Source organism: Fringilla coelebs (genome assembly GCF_963513975.1).
Source record: "Fringilla coelebs genome assembly, chromosome: 17".
NCBI lineage: Eukaryota > Metazoa > Chordata > Aves > Passeriformes > Fringillidae > Fringilla > Fringilla coelebs.
This window is the reverse complement of record NC_140043.1, coordinates 12,797,328-12,824,201: the sequence shown is the minus strand read 5'-3', so window position 1 is coordinate 12,824,201 and position 26,874 is coordinate 12,797,328. Positions and strand designations below refer to the sequence as shown.

General features: G+C 44.6%; 1 protein-coding gene across 6 annotated transcripts in view; it reads right to left on the bottom strand.

The window, feature by feature from the left end:
- The window catches only part of KDM2B (lysine demethylase 2B), a gene marked incomplete at its 5' end in the record, with an annotated part of 103,802 nt that overhangs the window by 59,669 nt on the left and 17,259 nt on the right, over nt 1–26,874 (bottom strand). For 4 of the 6 annotated variants that reach the window (XM_084217566.1, XM_084217569.1, XM_084217568.1 and 1 more), the window contains 4 exons: nt 4–119; nt 8,504–8,657; nt 9,517–9,610; nt 12,966–13,053. In XM_084217566.1, the coding sequence (XP_084073692.1) occupies nt 4–119; nt 8,504–8,657; nt 9,517–9,600 (354 nt within the window). Of the gene's footprint in view, nt 1–3; nt 120–8,503; nt 8,658–9,516; nt 9,611–12,965; nt 13,079–18,122; nt 18,230–20,011; nt 20,191–26,874 lie in introns of those variants that run through there. The other 2 variants (XM_084217571.1, XM_084217567.1) reach the window with 2 other exon arrangements.

The window sequence follows — 26,874 nt, the reverse complement described above, 5'->3', positions numbered from 1 at the left end:
TACCCTTGTTCTGTCCTCAATTTCATAGATGCGAAGCTGCATGGGAACATTAAAGCTATGCAGGATATTTCCACCAAACACCAGAGAATCTACTGGAGTATAAACCGCGTGTATCCACCCTAGAGAGGGAAAGCAGAGAACTGAGAATGCCTCGTGCTACGCAGCATTACAGAGCAATTTCAAATCAAATTTTAACAACCCTCTGAACCCCACTGTGCTGGGGATGAGAGGTTAAAGCAGTGAAAGGTTAAATGGGATGCTCACAGCCACACTTCAGGACTAGTCACAGCAGAAGGGCACCTTGTGACGTGCAGTCTTACAACCCTCTGTAAATCAGTTCTATTTATTCCCCCGACACTTACTGTGTTTACTGAACACACGCAAGTTTATGACTCAACCACGTCCATGACTAAGAAGTAAACTCAGTCTGTGCCATACACTTGGCTCTCAGACTGGCACCTCCAGCATGGCTGCAAACCATGCGGTGGTGGTGGGCCAAGGGCTGTGGAACTGGACTGAGGCACACCAAACTTCCTTCACACTGCACCACAACACACCTTCAGAGGTAAAAGCTTTCAAATTATTACCAGCCCTCCTTCAGGGGTGAAAGTTTCATCACCTACGATCAACTTCCTGAAGTAACCAAGAAATCGTTTTCACTGCAAGCCTCAAGTTAAGGGATTTAACATCTTTGGTACTGGAGCTGATGAGACTGCTCTGACCCAATCCTACAAGGGACTGAATTAATTTCACAGGCTCCAAAGAATTTTCTATCACAACGAAAATCCAGGCACAGCAATTCAGACAGCCACACACCAGCTCTTCTGCCTCTGCATTGTTTGCTTGGTCTGTCAGGAGCTGAAGCTCTGGCTATGCAAGACTGTAGCCTCTGATCTCTGCAGTGAAAAAGGAATTGATCCTGCTAATGATCTGGGACCCACAGAGACCTGACACTTTTTTTCCTCTTCTTTTTAATGAAAAGCATTACAATTTATAAACCAGCAGACAGCAAAGCAACATGGGGGGCAGTCAATTTTCTCCTGACTGTGCAGTACTTTCCATTAAAGCTGTGGCAGCTTTCCCTCACTTCCAGATCAGTGAGGGAGCAGGAAAATGCCATTCAGCCTAGAGGGTTTTCCAGCCAGCAGCCACAAAAGTGCTCCTCCACAACAATTTTTCAACCATAAAGGCCTGCAAAGCTCTATCTGGGAAGTCCTTGAGCCACAGCAGATGGCGGGACTGGGGCTTTCATTTAAGGGCATGTTGGTAGGAGAGTGATAGGAAGGAAAAGAAATCAGCACTAGAATTTTCTCCCTGGAAACACAAGCCCACCACTCTGGATACATTTTTCTGAATTTCAGAGTCACAGAATGGTAGAGACTGGAGGGGACCTCTGGAGGTCCAACCCCCATGACCATCTAGAGCCAGCTGCACAGAACTATGTCCAGATGGCTCCTGGTATCTCCTGGGATGAAGACTCCATAGCCCCTCTGGGCAACCTGTTCCAGGTTTCAGTCAATTTACAGGTCTGACTCCACACACTAAATGTGATGCATATAAAACCATCAGGTGGCTCATGGCTCTGGCAGCTCTCAGAATTATTCCATCTTTCCTTCTCTGGTCAGCATAATTTCAGTTACAGATACCCAGCCTGATTATTACTTCCAAATCAAAAACAATCAACTAGAGAGGATTTTTTTTTCATGTAAAGGTAGGGTCAAGGAAGTTGGGGCCACTGCTTCCACTGGGTAAACAAAGATTTCTGTGGTTGGGGGAAAGAGTGGAATCCAAATGCTGAGGCAAATCTGGGTCCCCAAAGCCAACTCATTGGCTGGGTGCTGAAACCCAGAGCTGGTTTGCGTGACAATCCACTTTGTCAGGTTTAGAGATGAACAGACTGAAACTTGAAACCATAGTAAAGTTCAAGTAAAATGACTTTCATGGCCCCACAAGTGAGTGGTGGCAGAAGACAGCTCAGAACCAGGCAGTTACCAGCAGAACACTGAGGAGTCCTCAGCACCACTTCCCACAGCAGCTCCCTCAGCACAGGTATCAATGTCCAACCTCAGCTGTTATTTTAGTGAAATTATCAACATCATTCAAAATACAATTTGCTATCAAATATTTACAATTTGATTAAAAGGAGTAACTAAGCTGATTCTTGCCCTTTTTGAGAGGTTAAAAGGAGATATCCCTTCATTTAATAATCAATAAAATTAAATCCCATCAATGCAGTTGCCCTTTGAGTGGGTGCTTCCACTGAACCCACACAAACTGTATTTCCTCAGTGAACATTTCACACTGGAGTGCAGCTGGGTTCATTGTTTCCTGGTCTTTGGGTCTCTCAACACACCTTCCTTGACTTCTCTATCCCTAAGAGATGAAAGGGTTTCTGTGTTAATAACTGCTTGACTTTCTTGGTAGTAGTCCCAATATTTTTGGGAGAAATGTGGAAGGATCTGTCACTGGCTTGAGCCAGTGCTCTAACAAATGGTGTTCCAGACATGACAAACCCTGCACAGAAAGAAGAATGAACACAAATATTGTTTCAAGCATCTATTCTTGCAGAGCTGGTACAGTGCAAGCTGAAAATCTTCTGTAAAGTATCTGAAACAACCTCTGCTTCTGTGGAGAAGGTCTTTAATTCCCTACTTGCATTTATAATCCAGAACTAAACATCTTACAAGCAATTAGTACCTTCATCTCCCAGCTGCTGAATTAACTGAACACTAGGTCCTTCAAGCTGCAAGTATTTCTAATAACAAGACTGAAAATATTGCTGTTAATAACACAGTTGTCAGTAGCAAAACCCTTTAAAACACAGCAATAAAATCCACCAGGATTGGGAAAAGAAAAATAAACATGAGACCGAGCAACAAAGTCATCATATAAAGTCCTGGGAAGTCAAGTTCCTACCCCTGCCAAGGCAGGGATGATTTCCAGGCACAGCTCTGAGACAGGCACAGATGATGCCTGTGGGGACCCTCCCCTCACACAGCTCAGTCCTGGGGAATCCCAGATTTCCTGCAGTCCATGTGCTCCCACAGGCAGCATCCAGCTCAGCCCCTCTGCAGGACACAGCCCTGTCAGAGGAGTCACCTGCACATAGAATAGATTTTGGTCACTCAGCTGTGCAGCATTTCAGTCACACTGCATCCCAAAATAGCTTCCACTTGCCTGAGGAACGTACGTGCATAATTGAAACTGCAGGGACACGAGCAGCAAGAGGTGGATTCCAGGGACACAGGACAGAAGGGGCAAGGTTAGACAAAAAAGATGGGAAAACTGACAAGGTACAAAATCCCAGCAAGACTGGCACAGACGTAACAGAGGGAAAAAACCCAACATGAAAATCTTTTGTTCTAATAACCAGGCTGCGTATGGAGAAAAACTGGAGGTCAGCACCAGAAAAGTAGAAGTAGGAGGAAAGAGAGATGAGCAGAAAACAGGAAACAGTTTCCATCAGGGTAATGTATTGTGGAAATGAGCTCTGAGGAAAGAGAAACTTGGATGGCACATTCAATCCATTCCCACAGCTTAGCTACAGCACGACTCAGAAATAAACTGAGGAGGATGAATGTTCATTGTGACCATTTGCAAACAAAAACACCCATCTTGTCAGCTCCCCAATTACCACGGTTTTTAAAGGGGAAGACAAACCCCCAGAGCAGGAGGTGCTGCACGTATGGTGAAGACAAAAGGACAGCCAAGGGATTTGCTGTAATGTCATCCACCACACCCCTGCCTCACCTTCACCTGTGTCATTACATTTTGCTGGATGAATTGAAGGTCTGTTGACATTTTAGATCATGTCATCTGTGCTGAACAGCCTGTCATGTCTCTCCTGTGTGTCTGACTTCCAGCTCTCACAGCACAAACTTCCCACACAGCCCCCAGTACCAACACACCTGGAATGAGTTCATCAGTTCCCTGTGCTGCTCACACAAACCCTGCTACTGCTGCACAACCCTCTGTGTTTCAAGACTTCATGTGAGACAGGAGATTACACCTCACCTCTTGGTAATTGTCTCAAAAATGGAGAAAAAAGCCGAAAATTTTATTTTATCTTTAATGCTAAAAAAAAGCACTGGAATAATATCAGAACAACTGGAATAAGGACTGAAAAAGTCATAAGTCAGTGGAACGAGAAATCGTTAATTTTTGTCTGAAAGCCACAAACAAAAGCACCTGCTAAATATTACCTAAAGCTACAATTAAATCCTCCAGATGAGAGGAGGACATTGACTGTGTGGCTTTGAGGCCCAGCCATGAACCAGGAAGATTCTTGCCTGTGGGTGACCATTTCCCAAGGAGCCTGTGCCAGTGACAGGAAGGTGGAACCAGCCCAGCCCAGCACAGCCACTGCCCAGTCCTGCCCAGCACAGGTTCAGCCACCTGGGATAAAGGGATTTGGGAGCACAGACACTGCAGTCACTGCTCACAGCCCTCATGTCAAGCCTCAATAAGAAGACCATCCACTTAAGGTTTCTCTGAAGTTGATGGTTTTTATTTCAGCTCCTGGCAATCAATAAGTGCTTTTTCCTTCCCAAAACAATCCTAATGTATGAAGCCAAGCCAACACTGAGCAGGAATTCTCTTCAGGAGACTCAGAAATGCTCTCAGCTGATTTACAGTTATGAATTATTCCACCACTCCTAAGATACACTTGAATATTTAGATGTTATCATCTCTAGTAAATCAAGAAGGTAAAATTAACAGTAACAAACACTTTTTCTGAACAGTTAAAAGAAAGATATGATCTCATTATCTTTTGAATTTTATAAAACAAGTATTATTAAACATTGCAAACTTGTTAGAAGATTTCAGTGGGCTGCAAATTCCTACTCAAGGATGCAATCATCCATCTGAGAATAATGAAAAAGAATATTAACTTATAAAGCTATGGGGCAAACAGCCTACAAGCTCCAAGCCAAAACCATGGTGCATCTGTTTCCATTAGTAACTGAACTGATATTTTGCCTTGTGATATAGAAGTTGCCACACATTTTCTTGCAATTCTACAGCAACTTGGGGTGGAAAAGATGAAATATATATGTCTCAAAAATATAAAGTGACTAAAGAGGTAACCTGAGAGTGGGCACTGCCAGCAAATCAAATCTCAAAAGAAGAATGACTGCATCATAACAGTGCCCACAACCAAGTCTATCAAAGAAAGATCATGTTTGCATTTTTAAAGTTAAGTATTTACTAATTCTGCCCCAGTAGTACAAGTAATACAGCAACTCTCAATCTTAAATTGTTTTTAAGAATGAGGCAGAGCTTGGCATTAGGTACAGAATCAAAAATCCAGCATCATGCTGTCGCCTTCCATCTGAAAGCAGACACACAGAGCAAAAAGCTTCTCTCCTTTGATCCTCTCCACAATCTTCTTCATGTGGTCCCTGAGGTTCCAGGCACGGAGATTCCATTAATGTCAGTGGAAGCTCCCAGAATGGGAAAAACTAAACAGCAACCAAAACCAGCCAGGCAGCTCTGCAGCCCTAGCACAACACCCTGCAAAAAATGTACCAGCCAGATTTTAATAGCCTGTCATTCTCCTGCTGCAAGGGCTATGTGCCACCTTCTGGCCCCATCACACAATAATCCATCAAACTCTCACTGGCACAGCAGAGGTGACCTAGGACCACACACTCCTAATAGGCAAAATGCCACTGATAACCACTGAGACAGCATCTGAAACACTTTGAATCCCTGCAAATAGCTGCCTGCAGTCCACACAGAACATCTCTTTCTGTCCACTCTCCTTCCCAAAAACATTCATCTGAGGAAGGTCATTATTTCTGCATTTGACTGGAGACAAGAACTCTGGAGCACTCTCAGGTTACCACAATAATTAAGAGAGACTCTAACAACATGTTTCCATGCCAAAGACCCTGAAGTGCAGTACAGAGAACATAAGAAGAATAAAGTAAAACAAACAGCTTACTCCTCAGTGGAACACTGCCAGCTCCCAGGTGAAACACAACTGTTATGAAATTGCACGCAGCAACATGAGAAGTTTGAAGAAGAACCAGAAAGGAACATCATCCAGTTGACAGCAGGTCACCCTGTCTGGATTTTGATCATAGGAATGTTGAATAAATCAGCACTGCAGAAAATGCTGGAAAATGCACCTTGGCCCATAACAACTCACTGTGCTGACAATACTGGGCTCAATTCTTCCTTGATACCACAGCTGGGGTCGTGCTCTCAGTGCTCTGCAGGGTTACAAACACCAGCAGAAATCTACTGGTTTAAACTTAATCCTGAAAGGATGATGGCAGTGATGGAGAGGAAAATACCCTGAGGCCCTGGTGAGCACTATAATTATGCCTTCCCCAGGAATGGCCCCCATTCTTGTCCAAGTGGTTTGTACTTTTGGGGATTTACTAGATCTACTGCTGATCCCAGATTCTCAAACAAACCTTCCATTTCCCAGCAGACTGTATTTCACTCCCTCACTTGTCTTCTTACAGTCTTCTCTACCTACTTCATCCTCACAGTGCTATGGTATAACAGCATTTCTAGGACTACTCCCAAAAATTACTTGAAAGCAGAAGCAGAGCAGGATATTTTATGGGAAAGGTCCCTTGCTGAAATGTTCCCCATTCACAGCCCAGCTGAGCACTAATTCCTCTACACTTTCTGTGAGCAAACCTGTAATTAGAAGGTATTTCCTCATGGCTGAGTTGAGGCTGGTCAAGGGTTTATCAGGCTCAATTGAAAATACAGGACACGCTGGTTTTACAGACATCCATAAACAGAATCTAAATACTAAGAACACTTCTAAAGCACATAAAACCCACTTTCAAACATTAACTAACATGATATGTGCACAAACCAGAGCAAAGAGGTCACAGGAATTGACCTGTTTTACACAGCTGTGCTCAATTCACTGACCTGGAACAGCCTTTAATTAGGCATTTCCATACTCTTAAAACAAAGGCAGAAATAATGCCCTTTCACACAAATAAAGAGATTTGCAAATAAGTTTTCCAAACAACATACAGCAGAGCAAAAATCCTTCAATCTATGAGGTGCTTACAGAGAAATTATTCATAAATGCCTTTCAAATGTGGCATGGAGCCTAAAATGTCTGAGGTATTGGCATTTCTGTACTTGGGGCTTTCCTAAGAAAACAGAAACTACAGTCAAAAACCCATTTGGAATCACTTTGTGTCAGCCACCATGTTACAGCTGTGTCCTGTCCAAGCTCCCACAACCTGCAGTGTTCCAGCTGCTGAACATGACTAAACTGACACACAGAAAGTCTCACTTGTAGGAGGCTTTTCACAGGAGGATGGAGATAAATAGAAGATGCAGTAATGGGATCTAAGCAAACAGCACAGCCACACTCAAACACCCAGTTCAAACAGTAACAGCACATTCTGACCTGTTTCAAGGGAAGATCTAATTCCTCTAACAGATTAACTCCTCCACCCTCCAAGTCATTTTGCCTGTCATCTCCCAGGCTGATTCTTACCAAATACTTACAAATGTGCACATTTGTGGCCTCCAATTCTTCTGATCCTAACAACGCTCCCCAGAAGGGAAGAACATTGTCCCTGTCTCTGCATGACCTGCATTCTCTCTGTTTCTAGAGTTAAAAAATAATAATCCTATCTCCACAGAGTAATTAATTCCAGAGCTGAAAATCTACCAGCCTGCCTTTCTGTCATGTAGAAAGTCTACCTATATTTATTTCCCTGGTAAGATCCAATAGACAGAGGCAATGTGTTAAATTATTATAAACAAACTCACAGTCCCTTAATAGTCACAGAAAGCAAAGTCTGATATAATCTCAAACGAGGGCTGTTACACATTCCACCATCCTTAATCCAATTTAGGCAGGAGCAGACAGGGCTGAAGCACCAGCCTTCAAAGCAACAACTGTTTGGTGACTTTGCAAGATGAGTCTGGATCATGCAACACAGTTACTGAGGTGGGCAGCAGCGTAAAACTGAGTGTGGCTGGGCTGCTGGAAGATGTCCAGATTCAGCACGGTCAGAACAGTTGTAACAATGACACTGTTTCCCCAAGAAGCAACCTGAGGGAGCACAGCACCTGCCCTCCCATGGACTAGAATCTCTCTTGAGTTCCACCAAGACCCACCTCTGGCTACAGATAGAGGCAAAGAAGCAAGTTACTGAACTGCAGGTGAAACCTGCCAGAAGAGATCACAAAAAGAGAAAACTGTCTTTCCCAGAAAGCTAACAGCAGCAGTCAGTAGAGCTCTGATGAGAAGTGGTGAACTGACAGCTCCAGAGGCCCAACTCCTCTCTCCTTTCTCCCAGTACACACACGTGATCACTGCACACACTTCCTCACAGTACATTTTCCATCAGTTTTAATTTCTGGAAAATGAAGCACATTTAGTCCCTGGCCTTTCTTCTGCCACAGCAAATAAAGAGGTCGGTATGGGGTTTAGGTGTGAAGAATTGTTTTACACAGAACTGTTAGTAAAACACAATCCCAGTCATTCCAGGTTAGTTAACAGGGATACCTGAAGGAATGAAGAACGTGTAGCCTTGTTTCAGCTCAATTCTTTGGCATCGTTCCACCCTGTCTCCCAGAAAGATATCACTTTGCTTTCCTGAGAGAACCCATTCTTCATAAAGTTCTAGATTCTGCAGAGTAGGTGGAATCAGCCAGAAGATCTAAAAACAAAATGAAGATTTAATTATTACCAACAGTCAACAAAGGGAAACAGCTGAGAGACTCCACCAAGGCTACAGTGTGTTAGGCAAATGAGCTGCTTGCTGCATGAAACACTTGTTTTCCAGGTGCTGTACACAGAGGCACACACAGACAGCAGCAGCAATTAGCCCACGTGCTGGAAGTGCCTGGGTAACTGTCACTTGTCATCTCTCTTCCAGAAATATCTTACTCAGAAGCTGCCTGTGGTTTACCTGCAGTTCAGAACAGTGTGTTGGTACAGAGAGGAACAGGATCTGTACCACTGACAGATTTCAGTTCCCACCAAACAGTGGCTACACTACAACTGGGAAAAACATCCTAAACCAGGAAAGATGGCAACACAGCTCCACATGCTGTGTATTTTAAAGCTTCTGTATCCTTTAATGTTTCAGTTCTGGCTTATTGTGCTGTACACACCGAAGAAATGTGGAATCTCTAAAAGGAACAGAAGCTTTAGCTACAGAGACTGGTGAGGGCACTCTGACCCAACAAGGGTACACACAGCCTCATCTCCCTGCAAGACACTTCTGGACCACAGCAACAGCGAGCCTAAAAGCACCACCACCAGCAAATAACACATTTGGTATTTCAAATAAATCACTTGTTTGTTTCATAACGGTGACTGGTGTCCTTCTAGTTCAGTAAACTCTGTGTATCAACAAAGCTGCTGAAACAGTCTGATCACTGGCTGATCCCCTCAAGGAGAAAAAAAAATAAATAAGAGAGAAAGAAAGGGAAAAAAAAGAAAAGAAAGCAACCCCTCCACTCTGTAAAGAGGCACAGAGAAATAAAACCAAATATCAAAAAAGGTTCACCTACCTTCCCCCCACGGAAAACGTGATACCACACTGAAGTGCCACCAAAATCAATATGAAAATCAGTGAAGCATCCTTTCACACTCATCAAACAGTACCTGCAAGTAGAGTGAAGGACAAAAATTAATCAGTCTGAAACAGTATTTTTCACATCTTAATTTGCAGAGGTTAACTGCCTGTGCAATGCTGCTTCCACCAATTAAGTTTCTGCATTTACAGCACAGGAATTTGTCTCATGAAGGTAACAAGGTTTCTGCTGAAAAACACATCTCTCCATGTCTGAGTTTGCTGTTCATACAAGAGGAATTAAAGCTTCCAGAGTCAGGGAACAGAAAAACATTAAAAGTTAGGCTGCTCAGAAACATTTCCTATGGCACTGCCAGTCCCTGGGGCGATCTGTTTAATGCTCTCCTTCATCGCTTCAGAGACACAACCTTCACCAGAAGTTGTACACAAATTGCTGCAAAGTTTTTAAAAATCTAATTTGCTTATAAATCCTCCTGAATGTTCTTTACCTACTTGCCACTCATGCCATTTTTGCAAGGATTAGGGGACAGAAACCTCATTTGGCAAACTATCTCCTTTTTGTTCACATTTCTAGGCATTCTGCATCAAAATACATAAAGGACCCAGCTGGCAGCCACACAAACTATCAAATCCACTATTTTTTACGCCGTCTTGATACAGGATTTGAGCAGTTTAAAGTCTGCATTGCTGGAAAAGACACAAGAGCTGTGGTCTGGCTGCAGGAATCTCCAGCCTGCAGCCACCATCTGTAACTAATGGCCGAATCACAGCCGCCCTCCTCACTGTAGGCACCTTTGCAAACGCAGGAAACACACACCACTTAACCCACTAACCTCTTTTCCTTGTTCCGGTCTCCGTTTCATGGCTTTTTTTTTTTTTTTTTTTTTTTTTTTTTGGTTTGGTTTGGTTTTTAAGGGGAGTTATGGAAACACTACCGGAAGGGGATTTGTTTAAAAAAAAAAAAAAAAAAAAAAAGGGAAAGGAAGAAAAAAAAAAAAAAAGGTTTGATTTAAGTGTGTCTTTTTCTGCTCACATTCAGGTAGGAGAAGCTCAGCAGTATGCAGCCGGCGTGCAGAAGTCCCTGTAGATGATAGGCTGGGAAGGACCTTACCATGTGTCTGCAGAAGGCTGGCAAATCACAGCCACTCTGGGTCCATAAGAGCCGCTGCCTAGCAACCACATCCCGAGCCGGAGTTGACAGAATGATACGCAATGCTGTCATGAAGACAGTCAATTTGTGGGCTTCAAAAAAGGTCCTGCGCCTTCATCTCACAATTAAAACCTCTCCTTGTGCAATTACACGTCTCTCCTCTTGCCCACTCTGGAATTTTTTAAAATTTTTTTTTTTTTAATCCTTCAGAAGCAGGAAGAAGCTTTTGCTGCCCCTGGGGTATTTCAGATGCTTCAAAAATCACAGCTAGCCAAGAAGCTGTCTACACTCTCAATATGCTCCATTTCAAAATATGAGTCCTTCCCTCCCAAACACTTTTTTTAAAAAATTCTCCTTTTATGTTTTCTCTACCAAGATGTTGTTGATTACAAGTCAGATAGAATCTAAAAACAATAAAAGAAGCCCAGAAAGGAAGTTGCCTTTCTTCCAGCCAAACTGCAAAAAGTCACAGATTGAATAATTATTGCTCATTAGGAAAAAAAAAAATCAGCATAGAAATTCTCAGCTTGTAAGCAGTGCTGAGTATTAGAGGTTCATGTTGTTTTAAAGTAAAAAATTCAAATCCTTATGGAGTCAATTATTTTCAGTTTCCACGAGGCCAGATATAAAACACATCACACTAACAACAAAAATTTTCTAGACAGTGCTACCTATCAACAATCACCCCCTGAATTAAGATATTCTGGAAGAGCAAGCACGGCCTGGCATTAGCTGGTTTTAGCTATTCCTTAGTAGTCAATAATCTAAACCCGAAGCAGGCAAACTGTTTATGTTCAGAGAGGTAATAACAGGATTGAATCCTGTCAAATCAAAGTGCTTAAAATTTAGTTTTGTGAGAAAACACCAAAGCAGGTATAACTGTGAACACGCAACTCTTTCTTTTCCTTGCTTTCCCCATTTTCCCCTCTGTTTTCTTGAAACTCCTCTAAACACAATTTCCACTCCAATAAAGGTGGTTTTAGTGAAAGAGTCACTTATGGCAATAATAAAAACCTGCAAAGCATTTGGAAAAATAAAGTGTTTTTCTTTCCATCCACAAACAAGCCATGCCTTAATTTATGCTGTTAATCTCCCAGGCCTGCTTTTGTCCAAGCCCAACAGCTCCCGGCCGGCTCAGGAGCCTGCGGGAGGATCTTCCGCCATCCAGCTCTCTCCCTGGTTGCCAGAGTCTGGCACAATGCCTTTGCATTGACCTCTACAGCTTCCTCTTCCAATGTACACCGCAGTCACATGGTCCCAGCACACTCCATGCCACTGCTAATCTCAGGCACCGCTCGGCTCCAGCCCCAGCCAGCGGCTTCTCATCACCAACAGCTGCTAATTTGGGGAACCACTCAACTTTTCAGGGTTTTCCATAACAACGGTGGGAAAAAATTAATAAAAGAAAAAAAGGGGAGGGAAAGCCCTAACACAGCATTTTGAAAGAAATCTAGGAAATACATCCCACTGTGTGCTGTGGCCACAGCGCTCTGGGCCAGGACAGGTACAGTGGTTCCAGGAACACAATCCCACATCAGGCACGGGGAGACAACCTGACCAGAGTTACACCCTGAAAACACAAGCCACCCAAAAGATGCCCCAAGTTGAATATTTTCACAACTGCTATCACATTCAACCCCTGCACACTCCACTTTATCTCCCTGCACAGCCTCAGTCAGGGTTTTAAAACACACAGCTGCTTGTAATCGGTTTGGGGGGAGCTTCCCTTCCCGACTGAAGAGTTTGGTTTGTGTTCTCCACAAGCCTGAAATTTGTCCAGTTAATGTATTGTTATTTTGGAGAAAGGATTTATGATGTGGAAAAAAGGGGAACTTCCCCCTCCCACACCCCCCCCCCCCCCCAAAAATAAAGGGGGAAAAAAAAAAAACTAAAACCAAAAAAAACCACAAACATCTGGGGAAATGTCTTAGAGAAATGATGTGAAGAAATATGGAGTAACCTGCAAACTCACGAGGAAGAACAAACACAGAGATCCAAAAAAAGAGAGGGAGATGATACAAATGAAGCTAAACCACTAAGCAAACACAAGAGAGCTGGGAACACAGGAACAACACAGACACCGCTCCATAAACCAGCGCAGAGCCCACACTCCCAGGCAAACCCACAATGCACTCGCCACGCATCGCTACAAACCCGCAAGCAAACAGAGAAACAAAGACAGCGAGAGCCGCGCCGGGATGCGAAGGCAGCGGCGGGCAGGGCAGGCAGCGGCAGCGTTCATGCACATGGGCCCGGCGAGACGCGAGCGGACGCACAGGCAGCAGCGTTACCCTGAGCTCAGCTCCTTCTCTCCCGCAATAGGCACCGCGCACCATACGGCTCTATTCCCTCTGGCATTGCGAGGGCTCCCCTGCCACTGAGCTCAGCCCATAAACCACTCCCAAACCCCAGCAGAGGCTTCTGTTTTTTGTTCGGGCCAATGAGAAAAGTATAGCTCACTCTTCCTTCCTCCCAGGAGCAGCGCCGGCTGGTTGAAATCCCTGAGCCTGAAACCGAATACCACAGACCCATGAGCCAACTGCAAGTGCCAGCGCGGGGAAAGGCGCGGGCCTCGCTCGCCATCCCCGGGCGGGAGCGCCGCTCCGGGTGTCGGGGGCGAGCGGCCCCCGGCAGCATCCCGGCACCGCGGGGGCCCTTCTGCCGGGCCTGCGAGCGGGCTGCCAGGAGGCAGCGGGAACAAAGGCTACCTCGGGGCGCCTCGGCCCGCACCGACAGCGCTCCCACACTGGGGCCCTGCAACTGGAAGCCACGAATTGCGCCGCAAGACAAAAGAAAGCATTGTCACCCGGGAGGCACCGGCCCGGCTGCCGCCCCCACCCTCGCCTCAGCGGGCAGCGACCGGCCCCGCCGCTGCGGGGAGGGCCCGGCTGCCCCGCGGGCTGAGGGATGAGCCCCAGCATCTCCTCACGGAGGGCCCCGGCTTCCCAAGGGTGAGCCCTGGCTGCTCTTGCGGGGATGAACCCGGCTTCCCTCGAGGATGACCCCCGCTCCCCCGTTAGGGATGACGAGCCCCGGCTCCCCGCGCTCCGCAGAACCCCAGTACCGGACCAGCCCTGCCCGTGGAAGGCCGCTCGGAGCCGCCAGGAGCGGGCCCTGTGCCCGTGCCCTGCCGGGACCAACCTTCGCCCCGTCCCCCTCCTGAGGAGCGGTACCGAGCGCTCCAGCCCGAGGGAACGAACCAAAATCGTCACACACCGTGGTCACCACACCCCGCGCACTTCAAACGCACATGAAAGGCCCGGCGCCTGCCCCGAGGGGGTTACGGTCCGAGTCAGTCACACACAGAAACAACACCCCAGATAAGAGAAGCCAGTTTTCTGCCGTGCACCGGAGAGTTTGTGAAGTGCCTGCAAATCACATTCTCAGACCACACTGGCACCAAAGCAAGCGACAACACTTCCCTCGTCGCACCCCTGCCCGGTCCCAGCCCGGGTGGAACACCAAGGGGATGAGAGGTGGGCTTGGATTTTTTATTCTTTTTTCCCACCACAGTGAACTGAACAAAGCAAACAACCCACTGCGAGCCAGGCCTGTCTGCCCCTGGAACAGCACTTTGGTGTCTGTGAGAGCACAACTAATTTCTTCATCCTGTGACAAGGCTGTTCAGCTCCAGGGCCACCTCAAACTGTTGTAAACACTGGTGGTTATTTGAGTTACATGTGTGATGCTGCTCCTCCAAGTTCTACCTGAAGGAGGATTTGAGACTCACACACTGATCTGAAGACATCACATTTTATTTACTTTGCTAGCTTGGAAAGTCTTAACGAACATGCACTTATTGGTGTCAATTTTTTTTCTGAATTCTGTTTATAGAGGTTTTGTATCAAAAGCAATCCACAAATGGCATACAAAGTGCAGACAAGTCTCTCACATGTATAAACCAGTGCCAGGTTGCCTTGTGGGACCTGCGAGCTCCCTTGATTCCCTGTCTCCAGAGGCACCCTCAGCTTCTAATTAGACCACAGCTCAGCAGAGCATTTTAGCATCTGTTTAAATCCATCCCTACTTAGTAAAGGAATGAATAGGAAGGAACGGATGGCTGAACAGCAGCCTGGGAGAGGGAGAATAGGGCTGAGGACATGCTAACAGAGCAGCATTCCTTTGTGAACAGGTAGATGTTTCACGAAACATACCCCATCTTAACTGAAGGCCAGCATCATTACAGAGACCTATTACAGCAGCGCTTAGATATTTAAGGTAAGAGAAAGAATTTTGAAGGTAAAAAGGATGTTGTGGTAACCAAAGCTTTCGTTTTCATTTGTTCCACAGCACAAATATTACCCAGTTCTTAGAAATTCCTGGTACTGTTTCATGTCCTGAACTGTACCTATTCACTGCCACTGCATTGCAAATAATCTTGCAAGGCTACAAACACAAAACCTAATAAAGAGGATAATAATTTCAGCAGGGCTATCTCTTTTGATAAATGAAAAATCAAATTAGTACTTTTTTGTTGTTGTTGACTCAGCTGTATCCAGGTTGCTTCAGTTCTAGATGAATTTAAACAGAAAAACAAATCTCAGCTTGTTTTGAGCTACCTGAAAATGGTGCTGGTGATATAACAAGCTTCTGCCCCTAAAAGCTGATGTTAAAATATCATTGCCTTTTTCTGCTGGCTCTTGGTTACCCAGCATCTTCCCACTCTCATCCAGGATCCCATGTCTGCGGGAACTTTTCTCAGGAACTTGCACCCTGGGATGTGAAAGAGGGGACATAAACTATTGCCCCACTTAATTCAGTCCTCTAAGGCTCCTGTGAGGTAAGCAGCCATTTACCTACAGGCAGAAAAATAACTTCATTACCCAGAATTTTTGAAGAAGTTAATGGTGTAAGTCCAAGCGCAGGGCAGGGTGCGCGGCGCTCTGGTAACCGAAGCAGCAGATGGAGCGTTCTCCAACTTCACTCCCAGCACGGAACTCAACGTGCAGGAGCCAAGACAGACATTTGTGTCTGGTAATGCCATCTGTGTCTGCAAAACTGCAGCGCTCTCGCTGGAGTGCTTTTTGTTTGTAGGGAACACGTTAATGGTGGGGATGGCATACTGCAAACTCTCAGAATTATGGGAATGCTCAGAACGAGAAAGGAATGAATCGATCCCATTTCTGAGCAACAGTCATTAATAAAGCATATGAATGTAGATGATTCACATAAAAGAATGGGCAGTGTGAAGCAAGTGACTCCACAACTGGACATGATTTCCTTAATAAGGCCTCAAACCCTCTGGATACTTACAGCAGTAGCTGGGACCAGTATCTCTACAGGAAAGGGTCAAGTTGAATTCCCAAAGATGGAGAAAGCCAATCTCTTGAGGAGTCCATCTTTAAACCAGACAAGCTCATGGAAGAGCAATCTCTTAGAGAGTCACTGAGCACACAGAAACCACTTGTACCTCATGACAGCCCCTGCCTGGACTGCAGACAGTCAGAGTTCAGAAGGTAATTTTTAGGAACAGCATCATTTTACGCTCACACCATTCTTACACTCCTGCCAGGGCATCAATGCCAGCACTCAACAGCAGACAGGTTACTGAGAGCCACAGATCTTCGTCCTGATCTGGTACAGCTTCTCTTGTGCTCACAGACTGTCACTGTTTGTTACTGGTTTTGTCTTTGTGGCTTCTTCAGACTGATGAGGGGTTTGTGCCAACAGTGCTGTAAATCATCCTTCTCTAGTCTTTCTGTGAGATGACACTCAGTAGCAACATCCTCATCACTCCAGCTGCATCACCCTCGCCTTTAACACTCATGCCTGGTAACTCCTTTTCCCAACATCAAACTCTATTGTCACATTTCAAGCATTCACAGTCCTTCAGTGTTTAGCTTCCCTGTACCTATCACATCGACTAGTTTATCAAGCTGTCAATCTCCACCTTCCCTTTGCCAGTGACAGCAACCTCCACGGCATCAGGCATCTCCTGCCTTCCTACCAGGCCACGCTCCACAAATGGGAAAAACTCCATGTCAAAATCTGTTGATTTGGTACGTCTCTAAAATCCCTTTGAAACCTACCATCTGGCATTTCATGATGCAAGCAGTGAACTGCAAGCATATACTCTGCTTTTTCTGCTAAATTCTGTTAGTCATGTTGCTACCTTATCCTTCAAACCATCTCTGCCTTGCTCTGTTTACTTGCTACATCTTTTTCAGCATCTGGAGTGTGCCTGCTCTAGGAGAGGAATCGTTTCCTTTACTTCTTACCTTGTACCATCCATGAATCCTTAGGCCCTGAATCATGATTCAGTTTCTTAGCTCTGGCATATTATAAATAATGTTATTTAGCTGACTAACCACTTGAGAAGCAAGTGCTGCTCTGCTGCTGGTTTATTGTGTGACCTCAGGCAAGTCACTTAGGACATTTCCAAATGCATGGAGACTCCAACCCACATCCAGTTACCCTAATGAGCAGTTTGATCTTTTCAAAATGTAGGAGCATCTTTAACTTCCACTGAAATCAGTGGTGCTGAGCATAATCCCCAATGCCTATCACAGAGTCTCTTCTTTTATGGAGACCTTTACCTTCCAAAATGTTTATTTTTACAGAACAAGAGTAAATGCTACATATCACTTCCTGACTGCACACTCCTTTGTATCTGTTAGTACCAATCTATTTTACAGTTTGGAAGGAGTTCTGAGTGATTTGCAGAACACCAGAGGTCGGTTCAACAGCAGAGCCTGGGATGCTGCCAGCATTCAGTCTAGCCAATAAAACAGAAACAGCAGTGAAGGGCTTCCAGGATTACCTGGTGTTCATCAGCCATACAGGTCATTACATCATTAAAGGAACCCCTGTCTCAGCTGTACTCATTCCCATGAAACTTGCAGTGCACATTTTGAGGCCCCTGAAGAGTTCCTTTTTCCCAGCACCACATAAAAAGTTTCAAGGAAGACATTAAAGCAGAAGAAAAAGCAAGGTGAGCCTTGCTCAAAACTTAGAGCTGAGATAGAACCAGGACAAACTGCTCTTGTGTTCAGTCTCAAACCTGCCCTGAGCGGGTCCTGTCCAATCTTTGACCTTGCTCTTGAAAAAGTGAATGGAAAGGCAAACTGGCAGGAAGGGCAGCGACAGTTTCTAGGAAGTCACACACACCCATTAGAAATGGACTTCAAGCTCATTTCACAAAACATTTCTCAGCTAATAATGTCTGTCATTAGCAGTTTAGAAGCTGGGCAGGATCTGAGCCCAGCCTACAGTAGGACTCTGAATATACTGTGTGACATATCTGTGTGATGGGATTTCTTTGGGCAGCACTTTCAGAGAGTTTACTACTTAAGGTCAGTCTGCCATTTTCAAAAAAGAGTTACACAAAACTGAAAAATCAAAATGCACTTTTCAAAGAGGCTTGATTAAAGACTGTATTCAGCAAAGTGAAAATTATTTAAGGCAGTCAAGAGCAGAGTTTTTTAAAGACTTACTTTTTCACTTTGGGGTATTTCATCTCTGAAATGGCATTGGTAGCATCCGTCTGTCTCTCCTTCAAGTGCTGTGGCCACATATTATCCACCCAGTCGACCAAGTCCACCTGAAAGGCCACCAAAATCAAATGTTAGCTCCTGAACACATGGTAGGACATATTCTTGTTGGCTGAAACTCCTCCATGACAACAGCAGATGCTCACAGACAGGGAGAACCTTGCTGTTCAGCAAAAGTCCTGTGCATTCAACTTGTTAAGGTGCAGCATTTAATCACCACAATTCAACCCCTTCAAACACAGGGGAAGGGGAGTTTTACAGTCAGTTTATCTGAGTGCAAATTCTGTCTCATGAGCACCTGTGAGCCCCTTCTCTTGTACTGTCTGTGGCATTTTTGTAGCCAACAGCCTAGAAATTGCACGAATATTAAAATGCAAACATTATACAATGCTAATATCTTCCATTTCAACATGGAAATCGGACTGATTCCATCAATATCACAACTGTATGTGAAAACAAAACTTGCTTACTGCCCTGATTCTGAAATAATTCCCACATTCTGATATTGCAACCAAGAGTTTACACAGCAGGGAACCTAAATCAGGTATTTCTGCCTTACACAGGCTCAAAATTCTGCAGGATTCAAGGGAATATCTTATACAAATATATGGGAGCTGACTTTAGGTAGTGGACTTCCACAACACCCTCTCTTCTACTCCCATGGGAATGCAAATCTCTCTTTCAGTGAGATCTAAATATTCCTGGTTTTACAAACAACTGTGCACTCAGGCTATTTAAAACAGCTATGAAATAACCATTTACACGTGATAACAGGTACCTAACTGTGTATTTCATTTCTAAGCACCCAGGAAATTTGCACAGATGTTTTAAAAGCTCGCTGAGCACAATGTGTTTGGGAAAACCGGGATCAGTTGAACACAAAAAATTCCCCAGAGCACCTTCAAATTGCCCGCTAAGTGTCTGAATGACAGCAAAAATCTGAATGAACTTCTAAATACGTGTTTAATATTCAAATTTGTGATCTGTGTGTAAAAGAACAAAGGAGTCTAGTTAAGAATTACTTCTACAAATCAGCAATTAGAGCTGCCATCTATTTGTGACCTGTTCAGGCAGAAGCGTGGTGTTTATATTGTCTTGGGTGAGAGATGTCCCCAGCAGAAAAAACTGCTGCTGTAACTAGAAAAGGACTTAGAAATCAGGTAAGATGTGTCTGAAAACAAAACATCATAGAGCTGTAGTTTTACCCCCAGCTACATGCTAGCACAGCAGACATAGCTACATTTCAGAGATAAATGAAATCATCTTTACTAAGAAGGTCACAGCTTCATGCCAGTGACTCCATCGGGAATAAAATCACAAGAGCCCTCAACGTTTAAAAAGCATGGACAAATCTACCCCCTTCCACTACTGCTAATTCTGACATAGCTGTGATTATGCTGATTTAATTATGTAAACATTTCTACATTTAACAGTTATGTTCCCAACTTTTTTTGCTTTGGAACCCCCTGAACATTTTTTTTTTTGGGTAAACGGAGTTTTCATATATAATGAGTCCGAGCTTCCTGATAGTTTAAGCTTCTTTAGAGGAGGAAAAATACTAGATAGGTATTTAATTTTGGATGAAGTTTCCCCTAAATACCTTGAGAGGAACTGTGCATCAGTGCAAATTGCATGATTAACAGCTCATCAGGTACCTAATTCCTGTAAATTAACTTCCACTGTCAAGGAGACCAGCTTTCTACTTGGCTAAAAATGAGATCCTGACACTAAACGAGCAGGAGTTCCGGGCACTTCCCATCACCTTGTTTAAACTTCCTGATTTATTTCTGGGAAGAAGCTGCAATAAAGCCCATCACCAGGGGCTCCCTTACCACGTTGGGGCGCTTGACAATGTTCTCCAGCTTGGTGTGGCTGAACTCCAGGCTGATGACGTTGTAGAGCTTCTCCCTCTGGGCCTCTGGGGTCTCGTAGTACCTGACAAACTGAGACATGCTCATCTCAACTCCCCTCTGCGTGTTCACATCCATCACATCCACGATCCGGCGGCTTCCTGCAAACACAGCAGCAAGCTCAGAACATCTGCTTTGCCTTCATTTATGTACATATACATACATGTATGTATGCTATTTTAGATATCTCATATATATCAGTTCTCAGTGACTGCAGGGAAACTGCAGGAAAAGAGGAGAGACCTGTACCAGCCCTTCCATGGCTCCTAAGAAGCTCAAACAGTGAGCAAGGAACTAACTTGGAACTAGACTTTTTGCCCAACGTGACACTGAACAGGTCACCTGGTTCTTCACAGAGATGGAGAGAGCAGTTTTCTCCTTTATGTGAGTTGATGTGAGCAGAAGTACATTAAAAACTATGAAGAAGTAATACAATATGGTAGCAGGGGGCAGGCAAGACAAATTGCTCTCCAAATCATACTGCAATTTTCTAAACATCCATATGTCTCTCAAGATGCTTTTACTCATGTACAAAAACTATCCACAAAGAGCAAAAACTGCCTTGCATCACTGGATACTGTAAACTGCTCAACATTCCCAATTCCAGTGGATGAAAGCACTAAATGCCATAGAGGAGTGAGCCCCTACTTTGGATCTCTCAACAAAAACCACAAGCCTTACTTTCAGCTCCTCGAGTGGCAGACATACAAGTCTCATTAGCACCAGAATGCTGAGCAGCAGTTTTAGTCGAGCCTTCAGCTTTACACAGATTAATCCACAATCTTCTCTTCGGCCAACTGGAAGGTTTCACCTCTCCCAGCAATTTCATCATCCTAATTAGCAGTTCATTTGTGTGTGAGTGAACAGGAGCCCATGAGAGACATGCCTCATTTCCAGGAGAGGATTCCAGCAAACAAACTCGCAATGCTTCCAAAAAATCTCTCCAAAACAATTTTCACCGCCAAAGAAATAACTCAAAATAAATTGCATTAATACAAAATGTAGGGCTGCAATGCACCATCAGAGGGAATTATTAATAATTACAGCACCTGGTCTATCATGTGCTTGGGAGCAGTATTTCAGCAAGAGTAATAGCTTGGATTGCTGCTCTCCATTACAAACATCCTTAGCCCCTGATAGCAATGACAGTGACAGATGTGATAATGACTCTGCAAAGGAACTCAAGACCGTAAAGCTTTGAAATCAAAAAGAAAAATTGATACAGTGTAAATCTGGAATAGTCCCACCAGCCTGTCAGTCAAACTCCTCACTGCAAGGCCAAGGAAGAGAAGCCCATCCTCGGACTGGGCTTGGCACTGTCTGGAGTGTTGCCACCTTGAGGCAGGATGGGGAGAGTTTTTTACTTATGTGTGACAAAGCACAAGAGTCCTTAAATTTGGCATCTGCATGTTTGAAACAGCATACATAAAATCTAGTTATGAGTTTGAGGGTTTTGTTGTTTTTGTTTTTTTTTTTTTTAACTAGGGGAATGGTCTTTTTTCAATTCCACAGGTGAGCAGCTTGGTGTGGAGTCCTGTTAAACAGGCCCCTAATGAAAGCCATCCTGATCTCTGCTTCCAGGACCTGGGATCAAAGCCATGGCTACAGCCCAGAGGGGCAGAGGACACAGATACTTGAAGGGCTGCGTGGCTGAGCCCGGGTTCTGCCATATTTTAGTCTAGGTCTGATCTCAGCTTTGCTGGAAGCAACCTCGTAGAGTCTCTCAATTATCCTTTCCAAAAGAAAAATCAGCAGTTACCTGATGAATTAAGAGTATGAGGAGCAGTTCAATAGCAGGTTTGTTAAATGAACACGATTATCAATTACAGGCAGAAGAGCTTAAGATTTGAATTGATAATCTCTTGACTTCCAAATTAAAGAGTAATTTGAGGGGATGTTTTTCTCTTAAGCCACAGTACTGTCAAACAAGCCTATACATAATGATTCTTGGAGTACTGCTCACAGAATTTGAGATGTATAATTACAGGTTCACATCCTGGTGTTCACTGCCCACTGCACAGCAGCTCTGGCTCACTGCCAGCTTTATCTCTTCTGTCCTGAAAAAAATTCAGCTCTTTCTTCTATCTCCTGTTCCTAGTACAAGGTGAAAAAATGTCATCTAGGAGAGTAAAGAGCAAGGGAAAGAAGCACACAGAGGCCTAAAAAGTGATGGCAGGCTGAGAGATCTCAGGTTAGGCTGGATTTCTGAGCAGCTCCACACACATTTTACCATGATCCATTTCTGTTAACCAATTCCTAGCCATCTCCTCATCACACTCTCACTGTGTTCTCAAAGAAGGGACCCCCCCTCAGCCAAGCCTGGGGCAGCCCAGCAGGTCCCAGCTAAACCTCAGTGACCCTGGCAGCCTCTCACCCTCTTTCCCACCTGTCCCTCACTTCAGCTCATCAGCCCTGGACATGGATTAACAGACTCCTGGAGCCTGGCAGAGTCTCTCACTGCTGACAGGGGAAGCTTCAGTGTGCTGTGCACCACTTCACCCTTGACTTCCCTGGATGCTTTTCCAATAGAGCTCTGGACTGGGCACTGTGGGATTGAGAGGCACTGCTTCCTCTCTGGCAGCAGATGTGACTCAGAGGCAGAGTGCTGGTGCTGGGGGATTTCACAGCCTAAAGAAACATCTTCCTCTCCTGCTGCTTGCTCATGGAGCACAAGTGAATCCCCAAAGGATCACAAAGACAGTAACTAAGAAACAAGCTAGTGCCATCTCTGACAAGAGGAACAGACAACAGCAAGAAGGAGACAGAAGAATCAATTGCAGAGATGTAAGTTGGAAAAAAAAATCCATCAGTATGAGCTACAGGAGAACTATGCTTTGCTTAAAACCTTAAAAACATATCAAGTTACTCCAGCTCATCTATTAGGAAAATCCCTATTAGAATTAAGGTGACAATAATATCAGTTCCCTTTATTTAGAGGCCTAATGGCCAAGACACTGTAAAGATTCTCATAGATTGAATTGTACAGCATTTCTATATGCTGTAATATAATTTTTTTCAGATAGAAATGAACATCTGGAAGAAAAACAACTAGTGCAGGGTCCCTGCCTCCCACTGCCCACGCTGGACAAGTTGGTTTGGTACAGAGAGTGGGTCTTCTGGCCTTCTGGGTAAAATAAGAGCAGCAGGGAAGCAAACCTTGTCACCTTGTCAGAGAGAGAACTGCCCTCCAGGAATGAAGGCTACACAGGCATCTTCCCTGCAGCAGCAAATGATTTCCCAAATCACAGCTCACCAAGCCCACCCCAGACATTTCTGGAATGATGGAGTGATGGGCTCCAGCTCTGAAGTCATTCAGCAAAGCTCTTGCTGATCTCCCCTGCAGAGTTTGCACCCACACTTCCCTTCACGTATAAAATATTTTAACAATTTTCCAGAGAGGGAACAGGGAATGGGAAATGCTGGGACTATAATCATATCCTCTCTTGTCCAGCAACTGCCATTTTTATTTCTAACAAGTGAAGCACTGCCTTCCCCTGCCTGAGCTTCAGGTTATCCAAGCTGCCAGACTCCAGCCTTCAGCATGGCCCATCCTTTTCCATGATGTGGGTTTAGCATGGATATTTGGAGCAGTGGAAGCAATGCAAACATGAACCACACAGCAGAGTATGAGAAATGCACAGGAGGTGTGAATCAGAGCTGCAAATGACACCAGAGTTTTCTAGGCTGTGGTCTCTTCTCCAGCACAGCACCAGCAGGAAAAGGTGCAACTCCCCCACAGCAGAGGAACGAGGAAACGTCCTTTCTGTAAGAATGATTATCAAGCCTGTCCATTAAGAGGATAAAGCTATCTTGGGGAATTATTTTAACCCTCTGTGGCTGAATTGAGATCTGTGCTGAAGGTACAATGCAGTGTTGACAACCAGAAACCAACCTCCAACGCCGAGGGACCGGCCCGCTGGTCCTGCCTAATCTTTATGCTTCTTATTTGGAAAAAAATCCTTGGTTTGTAAAGCAGGATTTTTGGCAGAGCCTCAGGAAATCTGCCAGCCTCGCTAGCGGGTTAATTGTACCTAAAGACTGAGGCTTTGACTTGCATCCCAGTTAATCCCCCCGGAGCTCCCGGAGCTGGAAGCACGTATTCTTCTGCTGCCCACGGGAGACTATTATGATATCCCTGCTAACTGGGAGGGATGTGAATCCGAGCAGAAAGTCCTTACTCAAGTGGAGCTGTTCCCGACATTCCCTGCATTTCAGAGCGAGGGTAGGAGCAAATTAAGAGGCGCGTCCCGATCCCATCGCTCTCAGTGCCACCAGAGGGCACAGAAGAACAAAGGGAAGCGGGCCCGGACATCGCACGCAGCTCTCCCCGCAGCTCCTCGCCCAGCGCCTTCCCCGGCGCCGCCGGGCCCGGGGAACCGCGGGGCATCCCCTGTGCCGAGCTCCGCCTTCCCTCTGCCCCCGGCCGCGTCCCTGTGCCAGCGCCGGTCCGGCCGTGCAGCGGGAGCCCTCTCAGCGGGGTCACGGCATCTCCTGCTCAGCCAGGGCTAAAACTGCCGTGCCCGACACGAACCTTCCCCTCCGGCCCCTCCGCAGCTTCATCGTTTGCTATCGAATGCGGAATTGCGATAAGCGCGGGAGGAGCTGAGAGCGCACAGCAGAGTGAGCGTGCGGGGCACGGCCGCAGGAGCTGCCTGGGCAACCCCTCCAGCCTCAATGCGGGGCTGGAGAAAGGGGCTCGGGCACAGCGTGTGTTTCACTGGCATTATATGGAACTAATCAGTATCCTTACACCTACCCAAGCCATCATTTTTAGTGATTCTTAGAAGCTTCAGACAGTAAAAGCTCGTAGAAAAAATTCCTTATACAAAGAAACATTTTACTTCTATTTTTTTAATATCCCAATGCATTAATCTGTAGTATAAGCATACTCCAGGTGGCTGAAAACACAGAGCACAAAAATAACAATCACAGAAAGAAAAATAATACTAAGTCCAAGAAAAAATGGGACGGGTTATAACTTTCATGAAAATCTTATTGTTTATTTATCTTATCAAACTTATTTTAAGATTTAAAATAATTTAAATTATTAAAATGATTTAAATTAATCATTTCCTAAAATGTCTCAACATAAAAAATATCTAACAGTAACAATATAGGAAACTGTTATAAAAATTATAACCTTTGAACCCTCTGAAGCCTCATCATCAGCCCATAACGACGAAAACTTGAATTCCCTCATACTTTGCAATTAAGAAATGGAAGACCTTCAACTACACTCACATCAACATGTACACTATACCAGCAATCCTGCAGCTCCCCTCTGGTCTAGAAGGGTATCTGAAGGTGTCAAAGGGTTGCAACACTCCCACACATCTTGTACCCACACTTATGAGAACATCTGAAGAAATGCATAGCTATGATTACATCAAACCTCCAAACATGCTGGTATTAGTATCTATTTTTAGGTAAACGAACAACACTTGAAGGTAGTTTTGAACTAAGGTATATTATTGCAGTAAAGCATAACACCTACCATAAAATATTTAGGATTTTGGGTGGGATCACTCCAAAATAAGACAGCTCATTTCTAGTCTGGATGAGCTGAAGCAGAGGATGCTTATTGCAGAAACCCAGTGTGACTGTGGGGTGTTACTCTAAAACAGCTTTTCTGCTTGATTTTTCCACATGGACTATTCATCTTTAAATCCACCTGTAGACAGAGGCTTTGAGATGCCCAACCACACCAACATGTCACTTCTTCAATTTCACTTTCATGTCCTGACATCATGGAAGTACATTCTCTTGGAGGTTGTATTTTTGTTGCAATGTTCATTCAAAGCAGATTTATTGCTGTTTATATCTGGACATGAACATGACTGTTTTTAGCAAAACTGTCCCAGTTTAACTAAGATTTTTTTTAAAGAGTTTGCCTGTGTTAGGCAAAGGACAAACTCAAAGAGAGCTCAAACAGGAAGTTCAGCTCTAAAAATAGAACTGGTTCTACTTCCAAAATGGCAAGTCAGCGGACGTGCTAAACATAGGCAAGTGAGTGTTATAATATTTCATTTTATAATATTTCATTTTTACTTCTATGAGGGGAAAAAAAAGGCACAATGAGAGAGCATCAAATGCCTTCTTTTTATTTATTTTATTACACAGAAAGCCTAATCCATGGCTCAAAGTTCACTCACCTGGCACTTCTGCTGTCCCCAGTGGGGACAGAGGTGGAAGGCTATGTCCATTACAGCTTAGCCCAGCACTGGTTAGTGCTGAGAGCTAAACAAGCACCAAAATAATATTAAAATAATAAATGTATATATATTCCTCCACCTTTCTGCAAGGGAGAAAGACAGTGTGAGTTTTCTGCTGGTTCAACTTCCTGAACTACCTCACTATGAGAAGGAGGAAAGTCTGTGCCAGCACACAGGAGGGGATGGGAGAGCAATGCCAGAAGTGAGGAGAGAAGGAAGAGAACGAGCAGGGCGCCAATTTAGAGTTGCTTAATTGGTATGGCAAAAAAAGCAAATTGTTGGCTGCAATAGGGAGCACAAGGAGCAGAGACACTTCCCCATGTCACATAACAGGCAGCAGCAGCAAAGCTAGAGGCCAGTTTAGATGACAGAGAGATGGTCTGGCACCAGAGCCTGGCATTGGTATTAGAGGGAGAAGTTTCTATTTCCAGTCTATCCGGAACACTGGGTAAGTTTTAACCTCTGTCTGCCCTAGGTCCTGGTTTCATGATACAAACTGTTCACCAATACTCAAGAAACTGATGAGGCTTAAATAATTTTTTTTTAAGCGGGGTCAGCTCCCTGCCTACTTCC